The sequence below is a fragment of the Halichoerus grypus genome, chromosome 11 (assembly GCF_964656455.1).
Source record: "Halichoerus grypus chromosome 11, mHalGry1.hap1.1, whole genome shotgun sequence".
Lineage (NCBI taxonomy): Eukaryota > Metazoa > Chordata > Mammalia > Carnivora > Phocidae > Halichoerus > Halichoerus grypus.
In genome coordinates this window covers 8,866,913-8,876,594 of record NC_135722.1, presented here as the reverse complement: position 1 = coordinate 8,876,594, position 9,682 = coordinate 8,866,913, and the positions used below count along the sequence as shown (strand labels likewise).

Below are 9,682 nucleotides of genomic sequence, written 5' to 3'. Positions count from 1 at the left end.
AAGGCGGATGCTTAATGACTGAGCCACCCAGGCGCCCCTTAGGTTGTCTTTAAAGCCTCTGCAGCGGCCTCCAAGGCTTAGCACAGTGAAGCGATGGGGGGCGGGGGTTGGGGGGGGAACCCTGGCACCCTGGGGAGATTGGGCTACTCTGTGGGAGGCCCTGCAAAGTGGGGAAAAGTCTGGTCTGTTGTAGGAAAATGGTGGATGCCTCTAACTGAGGCCCAACCTTGGAATGTTTGCTACAGGCCCGAGGTTGCCCACCAGGCGCTTGAGGCTCTTCTGGATGTCGGATGCCTCGCTGCCCGACATCCTGGCGCCAGAGACTGGGGGTAGGGTGGGGTAAGACGAGCAGTGTCAGCTTCAACTCTCCTGTCCGAACAGATTCATCTTAAAACATCACGGAGAACACCGGGTTAGAGTTCATTCAGTGAAGTTAATAAAGCAAAGTATTGTAGTGCTCAATAGTTGCTGCATGATGAATTATTTGAATTGGACTCAAGATGAGTCTTGAAGGACGTGTAAGCCCGGCGGTGAAGTGGAGGTCTAGTGCCAAGTCCCAGAGGCTTGAGGAGACAAGCTAGGTCGGAGAAGGAGGGGGAGCTGAGTTTGGCTGGCTCTGAGAGCGCCAGTGGCCGTGCGAAGTTGGAACCACCACGCGGTGGCCTGAGCCCAGGGCCAGGGGCAGACGGAGGACGGCGTCGGGGTAGTCACCCGTCCTCGGAGTGCGCGAAGAGGGGCCCCGGGACCCCCGCGAGGCTGGACTGCCCCTCCCCGTCCCCTTCCGGGGGCGGGACAAATCAGACCCCGCCCACCTAAAGGTGGCTCGGGGCTCGGCCCTCTCAGCGTCCCGCTGGAAGGAACTTTAGGGGCAAACGGGTTGGCGAGCCGTCCCAGATGGAGCAATCGGGGCCGTTCCTCTTTAAGGGGCGGGCGGGGGCGGGGCTCCCCTGCCTCATCCCGGAGGCCGAGCCCGTCCCCCCGCAGACGCGGACGCAGTCGCCGAAGCTGCGCGGGGCTACCTGGTCCCGGGAGGCGGTGCCGAGACCGAGGTGAGGCGGGAGGTCGGGGCAGGAGCCCAGCCACCACTTGACCGCAGGCTGCATCGTGTCGCCGGTTCCGCAGGCACCATGAGCCAGGACACAGAGGTGGACCTGAAGGAGGTGGAGCTGAACGAGCTGGAGCCCGAGAAGCAGCCGATGAACGCGCCGTCCGGGGCGGCCATGGCCGTGGTTGTGGCGGGCGGCGCCGAGAAGAACGGTCTGGTGAAGATCAAGGTGGCCGACGACGAGGCGGAGGCAGCGGCCGCGGCCAAGTTCACCGGCCTGTCCAAAGAGGAGCTGCTGAAGGTGGCGGGCAGCCCCGGCTGGGTGCGCACCCGCTGGGCGCTGCTGGTGCTCTTCTGGCTCGGCTGGCTCGGCATGCTGGCCGGCGCCGTAGTCATCATCGTGCGGGCCCCGCGCTGCCGCGAGCTGCCGGCGCAGAGCTGGTGGCACAAGGGCGCCCTCTACCGCATCGGCGACCTTCAGGCCTTCCAGGGCCCCGGGGGGGGCGACCTAGCGGGTGAGCTCTGTGCGCGCCCCTGGTTTAACGGGCCACCGGCCCCGATCCTGTCCCCCCACCCCGTCCCCGGCCTGGAATCGTCCCCGCACCCAGGGAACGTAGCTTCTTCCTTTCTTTGAAGAAAACCGCCCCCACTCTCTCTTGCGCGAGGGTAGCTGACTCAGCGTCTTCCCTTCCCCCTGCGGCGCAGGAAGCCGGTCGCTGACGTTTCTGAAGTAATGTGCCGGGCACCTTACATCAGCAACTCTGAGCGTCGTGATCCAGGCTCACCCCCGGCCCCACACTTAGTTCCGGGGAGAGGGGAGACTAGGGCAGTTCAGGGGCCTCTCAGAGGGGCTTCGCTTTAACCGCTTTAACCCTGCTTCCCGGTTTCAGGCCTAAAGGGGCACCTCGATTACCTGAACTCCCTGAAGGTGAAGGGCTTTGTGCTGGGCCCAATTCACAAGAACCAGAAGGATGACCTCGCGGGGACCAACTTGGAACAGATCGACCCCACTTTTGGCTCCAAGGAAGATTTTGACAATCTCTTGCAGTCGGCCAAGAAAAAGAGTGGGTGTCCTGGAGTTGACTCCGAAGCAGCTGAGAAGGGCTTGGCTTTCTGGCCACAGGAAAGACAGGATAGGATTTTTGTTTGGTTCACTCCTGACTGGCTCTGAGTTTTCCTAAAGCAGGCACAGGGGAGGTTTCTTAGGCTTCAGCCTAAAATGAATTTGTCAAGTGGCTCAGAGACTTTTCTACTTGCTGTGTGTCCAGCCATTTAACTTCCGGGCTTCAGTGCCCTTACTTGCAAAATGTAGACTTCCTCATTCAGTGGTTTATTTTTATTTATTTTATTTATTTATTTAAGTAGGCTCCACTGCCCAAGGTGGGACTTGAACTCACGACCCTGAGATCAAGACTCGCATGCTTTACTGACTCAGCCAGCCAGGCATCCCTAATTCAGTGGTTTTTTAACTTGTAGAGGAGCGGATCCTTTTGAGAAAAATATCCAAATAAAATCGGAGGGTTCACTTTGGGGGTGGGGAGCCCAGGGCCCCATAGCTCAGCCTTGTCTACTACACTATGTGCCTTCTGCCCTAGAAGATCTTAAGCCGGGTTCAAATCTAAGCATTTGTGCCACATAATACATAGGGAGTAGTCTACCGGCTTGTATTTGTTGTTCTCCCTTTTCCCTCACCCCAGAGTCTTTCTCACCACTACGTTTTCCTCCATTGTTCCAGGCATCCGGGTCATTCTGGACCTCACTCCCAACTATAGGGGCCAGAACTCGTGGTTCCTCCCCTCGGAGATTAACTCTGTGGCTGCCAAGATGAAGGTGAGTGAGTTGGTGCTGATGGCAAGTGGGAGCTGGCTGTTGGGGCTGTGTTGATCCTCTTGGCAACAAGCCCTGTAAACCTAGCCTGGCTCCAGCTGAGGGGACCCTTGCCCCTTGGAGCCAAACTGACGCACTCCTCCCACACAGGCAGGAGGGTAGGCCAACGGTGCACCCCCCCTTTTTGCTTGTTCCTTTTCTGGCCAGTGATTGTTTCTTTGACTCTGATGGTCACAGGGCCAGGAAAGGAATCTCTCAGATGTCAGTCTGGGTTTGATTTTTCTTCCTTTTGGGAGAGGAAGCCGTTTCTCTGTGGGACTCCTGTTCTGCCTGGTTTCCCAGCTCTTGTTTGATGTGTTCTGGAGTGGAGCCCAGTCTGAAATTGTAAGCATTGTGATCTTATGTGTCTGGGGCTATGCCAGGTATTTTGTGTATGTTCTAAACTTCTCTATGGCCACACAAGGACCCTGACATCTCTCTGCTGTAAATGAAGAAGCTAAGGTTCAGAGGGGTTTGCTGTGCTTAGGATTTGAAGTCCCAAGTAGTCTCATTTCTGTAATCTGCCTGCCCTGAACGAAGGTACAGGTGTAAAGACTATACTGAGCAGGCTGAGAATGGGACTTTGTCATCCGGGCTCCTAATGCCAATGCTCTAGGACCCTGACGAGTTCAGCGGGGGTAGAATAAAAATGGAGCAGACTCTGACCCTTTGCTGGCCCTCGTGATTCTGAGGTAGAATTCTTTACTCCCAGCATTTCCATAGGACCCTTGGGGTCATCCAGTTCAGCCCTCGCTAATTGCTGGAAGACCCTTTAAGAGTTATTGATGGGGGGACAGGCGCGCCTGGCTGGCTCAGTCGGTAGAGCATGTGACTCTTGATCTCAGGGTTGTGAGTTCAAGCCCCATATTGGTGGTAGAGCTTACTTAAAAAAAAAAAAATCTCTTAAAAGTTATTGATGAAGGCGTCGTGTTTTCAGATGGTGTGGCGTGAGGTCTGGTAGCTTCAGATGAAAATGGAGACGAGAGGAGAGAGCACAGGGCCTGGGGCTGTGGGGGTGGGGCCCCATGTTTTTCGTTCACCACCCCCCCACCCCCCTTGCTTGGAATTCAGGCCTGGGCCTGTGCTGCTGAGCTGACTCCTTTTCAAATCTTCATCTAGACTGCCCTGGGGCTATACTTTGAATTTCACTCTTTCATCATTGGCCTTGCTCTGACCTGCTCTCTTCCTTCTACCCTCCCCAGGCCTCAGGACGCTGGGAGAGGAGTAAGGACACTTGCGGTGGGATCTTGGCTAGCATTTCGGTCCCGTGTCTGCTGCTTGCTGACGGTGGTCTTGGGCATGCTTCCTTGCTGCTCTGAGAGGGTTTCCTCATTTCTGACATGAGTATACTAGCATTCCACACATGCTAGGGGTTAAATGAAGTTATGTTTACGAACATACTTTTTCTCTTGGGCCTTTCCTATAGGTGTCCAAAGGTGAAGCTGTGTGATTTGCCCTGGGGAGGAACAGAGAAGTGAAATGCTGTATCGTTAAAAATCAGTGATAGTTCACAAGGGGAGGGAACTGAACGCTAGCCGTTTATGATAGGGGTGGTTAAATGAGGCCGGTCAAGGCAAGTGACTCTCCCAGGGTCATGGGAAAGTGTGTCCTGGGCAAGATTTGACATGTGCTGGATTTTGTAAGCCTTTGAGTCAGAGTATTGATACCTTTCTCCTGTTCTTTTACCCCCTTCCCTGTAGGATGCTCTGAGTTTTTGGCTGCAGGCCGGTGTAGATGGGTTCCAGGTTCGGAACATAGAGAATCTCACGGTAAGTCCCTTTCCACGTGAGAGGCAGAGCGTGGGTGAGAGCAGAGGGACTCTCCAGGGCTTGGTAGTATTCCTTGCTCCTCAACTTTGCTTTTTTTCTCTTCTAGAATGCACCTTTGTTCTTGGCCGATTGGCAGAACATGACCAAGAGCTTCAGTGAAGATAGGTAGGTGCCAGGCCTCCCCCGCCAACTCTGCTTCATTCCCCTCTGCTGAGTGTTAGGCCCCAGGAACGGGGGAATTCCTAGCCCAGAGAACTTTCTTAACCTTCATTCTTTTCTTGTTCTTTTTTTTAAAAGATTTTATTTATTTATAAATAAATCGCGAGAGAGATCGCGAGAGCAGGAACACAAGCAGGGGAGTGGGAGAGGGAGAAGCAGGCTTCCCCCCGAGGAGGGAGCCCGATGTGGGACTCGATCCCAGGACCCTGGGATCATGACCTGAGCCGAAGGCAGACGCTTAACGACTGAGCCACCCAGGCGCCCCATTCTTTTCTTGTTCTTTACCAACCTTGTCCCCGCACCCTGCTCTGTGCAGGCTCTTGATTGCAGGGACCGAGTTCTCTGACCTTCAGCAGATCCTGAGCCTACTTGGCTCCACCAAGGACCTGTTGTTGACGAGCTCGTACCTGGCAAGCTCTGGTTTCACCGGGGAGCGCACAGAGCTCCTTGTCACGCAGTATTTGAATGCCACTGAGCATCGCTGGTGCGGCTGGAGTGTGAGTACCGCAGTGTGGGGGAGAGCGCGCCGGGCGTCGGCCGACGGGGGCAGAGGTGGGCTTCGGGGTTCACCTCAGTGCATGCATTCCTGCAGTTGTCTCAGGCGGGGTTCCTGACTGCCCTCGTGCCGGCTCATCTCCTCCGCCTCTACCAGCTGTTACTCTTCTCCCTGCCCGGCACCCCGGTTTTCAGCTACGGAGATGAGATCGGCCTGGAGGTAGCTGCCCTGCCTGGCCTGGTACGGCTTGCTGTCTTCCCCCACGCGCCGGGGGGTGGAGTGGGATGGTGGTTGTGTTCCTCTGTCCCGGGGACTGTGCGGATGGTAGCAAGCAGACGTGAGCCTTGGTTGGAACTGCGTTTGATTCTTGCTCAGCCCCCTAATCAGTCCCTGTGTGGCCTCGGCGAGTCATTTCCCTGCCATCGCCTTGATCGTCTCTTCCGGGGTACTGCATTTCTTGTAGGGATTCAGTGAGGGCCTATTTTAAAATGCGATGGCTGACCCCTGGTAGGTATCCAGTATGGGAGCCATCACTCACCCGTTCATGGGTTCATTCATTCATTCATTCATGCACGCATTCAGGGCACTCTGTGTCCTCCAGCAACTCGTAGTTTAGCGGAGGACCCAGATGAGTACGAGAGATGCACGGCAGCCCCCGCCGTGATCGGGGTGAGCGCACGGAGGTGCTGGCTCAGCTTTAGCCATCGGGTTGGAGGTTGGCACCCCAGCTGATGTTCATAGAACTGGTCGTTCAGTTATTCTACAGTTTTAGGGAGTAATTCCTCTATGCCATGCACAGAGGTACAGCAGTGCACAAAAGAGCTGGAGGTGGTGAAGTTAGATGATAAAATAGAATAAAGGTACCCAGTGCTGCTCAGTCCTGTGCAAAAGAGAGCAGGGCCAGAGGGACGGGGGGATGTTTTCCATCGAGGGGCTGGGAACGGGAGGAGAAGGGAGAGCAGGCCCAGGCCTTTTCCAAGTCCTGTTTTCTCTGCTTTTCAGCCTGCGAAGGCTCCGTTCATGCTCTGGGACGAATCCAGCTTCCCCAACACCTCAGGACGTGGAAGTACCAACATGACCGTAAAGGTGGGTTTTGGGTGGGCCAGGCCTGCTCAGCCGAGGGTGGGCAGGTGACTTGTAGGAGTTTGCGCCCAGGGGCCGCCCTTTATCTTTTCCTGCTATCTCCATCCTTTGCAGGGCCAGAATGAAGACACTGGTTCTCTCCTCTCCCTGTTCCGGAGGCTGAGCGATCAGCGAGGCAAGGAGCGTTCTTTGCTCCACGGAGACTTCCACGTGCTCTCCTCGGGGCCTGACCTCTTCGCCTACATCCGCCACTGGGACCAGAACGAGCGATTCCTGGTAGTGCTCAACTTCGGGGATACAGGCCAGCCTGCCAGGTTGGGGGCCTCTGGTGTGCCGGCCACCGCCAGTCTGCCGGCCACCGTCGATCTGCTGCTCAGCACCGATCTAGGCCGCGAGGAGGGTGTGTCTCTGGAGCTGGAACACCTCAACCTAAAGCCCTACGAGGGGCTGTTACTCCGCTTCCCCTACGTGGCCTGACAGGACCCACCACCCTTCCCCTCCCCAGGCCCTTTGGGTCCTGGTTTCTTTTCCTTTTTTTTTTTTTTTTTTTTTTTTTACTGCCACAGATTACAGATGAAACCCCAGATAAAGTGTGTTCTGGCTTCAAATAAAAGTCACCCCCGCCTGGTGAGGTCTTGTACTCCCTCCATCTCTCTGTCAGGGCAGGGGCACCCTTCCCCCTCTGCCCTCCCCTCCCCCCAGACCTGCATCACAGTGATCAGGGCCAGAGAGTTCCCTGCCCCTGCTCTAGCCCAGAGAGGGAGGGGCCTTTCAGGCTCACAACGATGTAGTGTCAGGGCTAAGACTAGCATCTGGGCCAGGGGCCTCTCCTGGAGGTTTTGGGTCTTACCCCTCTCTTGGGTCTTACCCCCTCAGCAATGGTCTCCAGCTGAGTGTGGTCAGGTTTCCTTGTTTTTGCAGACTTGGCCTTTTAGGAGGAAAGAGTGGGAGCCGGGTGGCCTGTTTGTCCAAGAGGTACTTCTAAAGGATGCTAGAGGGCATTCGTTCAACAGGAATCTCCTGTGTACTGAGCACGTGCCAAGAATTGTTTCCGGTCCTGGGGTTACAGGCGGGAACAAAGTACAAAATCCCTCTCTCCTTGGGGCTTACAGTTTAGTGAGGAGATGGAGAAGAAAGAAGGTGAATACAGTTTAGAGTGCCGTGGATATAATGATAGTGTGCCATGGGGAAAGAGTAAAGCAGGAAGAGAGGGAGGGGCCTGGGGTGGAGGGAGTTTGAGGAGGGGCTCGAGGTGTCCTCTCCCAGGAGGTGATGTCTGACTGAAAGGCCTGAAGGAGGGTCTTCCCTTGCCAGATAGCCGGGAAAGGGGGCTCTCTGGTGCCCTCGGGCGGGGGCATGACTTACTCGAGGTGGGGTGGGGGTGAGGTCTGGTTGACGGGTTGGGCAGATCACATGAAGGTCAGAGTAAGGTGGTCACAAAGAATTTGGCCAATGGCACAGTTTGAGGGCATGGTCCCCACAAGACTGCCCTCATTTCAGACACCAGCTGTGAATTCCAGGCCCCAAACCATCCTCAGTGGGTAATTTGCTAGAATGACTTACAGAACTCAGGAAAGTCCTAAGATTATGGTGTTTTAATAGTGGAAGGATACACATTTCCACCAGAGGACAGGGTGCATAGGGTGGAATCGGGGGGCTCCAGGTGTGAAGCTCCCAATGGATTGTCCTCTCCCAGGGGAGCCCTGGACCCAAGACCTCCTTGTTTATAACACACAGTGGGGCCAAGCAGGGAAGCTTACCCGAGTCTTGGTGTCCAGGGTTCTCCCTGGGGCCCATGTGGCTGACCTCGAGTGTCCACTTCCCCCCCCGAGGTCGTGTGTCCCAAAGCACTTCTTGTAAATCACATTGTTAGACTGACGGATGGATGTCTGAAGGCCCTAGACAAACACTCCTATCAGGACATTCCAGGGACTTAGAGATCACCTCCCAGGAGCTGAGGGCAAAGGCCAGATGTTGGCCAAGATTAACTTCACACAGGGTCTGAGGGAGTGGGATGGCAATTGGAGGGTTTTGAGCAGCGAGTGTGGTCTAACTTTGGGTTTTGCTGACTCACTGGCTGTCCCGCTAGCAGGGAGACTAGGTGGTGGTGGGGGGTGTTACGGCTGCAGCTTAATAGACCTACCGGGATGACAGCTCTGGAGGAGTTACGTGTGCTGACTTTGCAGGTAGACCCACGGGATTTTCTGCTGGATCTTTCTATTGCAGTCTTGATCCTTTCGTTGGCCTCATGGCCCTTGGGGAACACTTGATTCCTACAGGATGTGGCCTGGGCCTCTAAAGGGGTCCTGGTATAGGGGACAGGTCAAGGGACTAGATGCCCCAGCTAAGGCCCAGTCCACGTTTCCTCACTTTGGTTTCCCTTGCCCCGCACCTGAGCCAAGGGCTGCGAGGGCAGGCGCTCGGCAATCTGGTGCGAAGGCGCAGTTCCTGTGAAGACTCACTTGGCAGCCAGCCAGCTGGGCCTCGGCCCTTTCTGCCTTCCATGGCCCCTCTCCCTCCTACCAGCACCTCTGGGTCCTGGCCCTTGTCTGATCCGGGCCTCTCCTCTTCCTGAGACCCCGCACCCTCGGGTTCCTTCCCGGGGTGCCGACTCCAGCCCTCCCTGTTTCTCTCTTGCTCTGCCTCTGGCTTCTGCTTCCAACCGGTTGGTGGCATGGCGTCACTGCACATGGAGGCTCATCCTCATTTCGTGTTTGCAATTCACTGTAGACTTTCACTTTCTGTCTTTTTTTTTTTCCTAAAGATTTTATTTATTTGACAGAGACACAGCGAGAGCAGGAACACAAGCAGGGGGAGTGGGAAAGGGAGAAGCAGGCTTTCCGCCGAGCAGGGAGCCCGATGCGGGGCTCGATCCCAGGACCCTGGATCATGACCTGAGCCGAAGGCAGCCGCTTAACCGACTGAGCCACCTAGGCGCCCCCTAATTTAATTTTTTTAATTTAAATTCTAGTTAGAATAGGTTGCCTTTTGGTTTGTTGATAGTTTCCTTTTCAGATTGTTTTGTTAATTCTGTTTCCTCATGTATAAGTTGGTTTTTTTTAAAGATTTTATTTACTCATTCGAGACACAGAGATAGAGAGAGCATGAGCAGGGGGAGAGGCAGAGGGAGAGGGAGAAGCAGGCTCCCTGCTGAGCCAGGAGCCAGACATGGGGCTCCATCCCAGGACCCTGGGATCATGACCT

General features: G+C 55.5%; 1 protein-coding gene across 1 annotated transcript; it reads left to right on the top strand.

Annotated features, from left to right (window-relative positions):
- The first annotated feature begins 964 nt into the window (after nucleotides 1-964).
- SLC3A2 (solute carrier family 3 member 2) lies at nucleotides 965-7,109 on the top strand. Its single transcript, XM_078057882.1, has 9 exons — nucleotides 965-1,560; nucleotides 1,936-2,109; nucleotides 2,781-2,875; nucleotides 4,612-4,680; nucleotides 4,787-4,845; nucleotides 5,216-5,396; nucleotides 5,492-5,635; nucleotides 6,398-6,481; nucleotides 6,593-7,109. Exons 1-9 carry the CDS (start codon nucleotides 1,128-1,130, stop codon nucleotides 6,953-6,955), a joined length of 1,602 nt encoding a protein of 533 aa, XP_077914008.1. The 5' UTR covers nucleotides 965-1,127; the 3' UTR covers nucleotides 6,956-7,109.
- Nucleotides 7,110-9,682: the final 2,573 nt, after the last annotated feature.

Coding starts and splice junctions, on each gene's coding strand:
- SLC3A2 (XM_078057882.1), top strand. CDS start 1,128: ATGAGCCAGGACACAGAGGTGGACCTGAAGGAGGTGGAGCTGAACGAG. Junction 2,876..4,611: donor CTGTGGCTGCCAAGATGAAG/GTGAGTGAGTTG, acceptor CCTTCCCTGTAG/GATGCTCTGAGTTTTTGGCT. Junction 5,636..6,397: donor TAGCTGCCCTGCCTGGCCTG/GTACGGCTTGCT, acceptor TCTGCTTTTCAG/CCTGCGAAGGCTCCGTTCAT.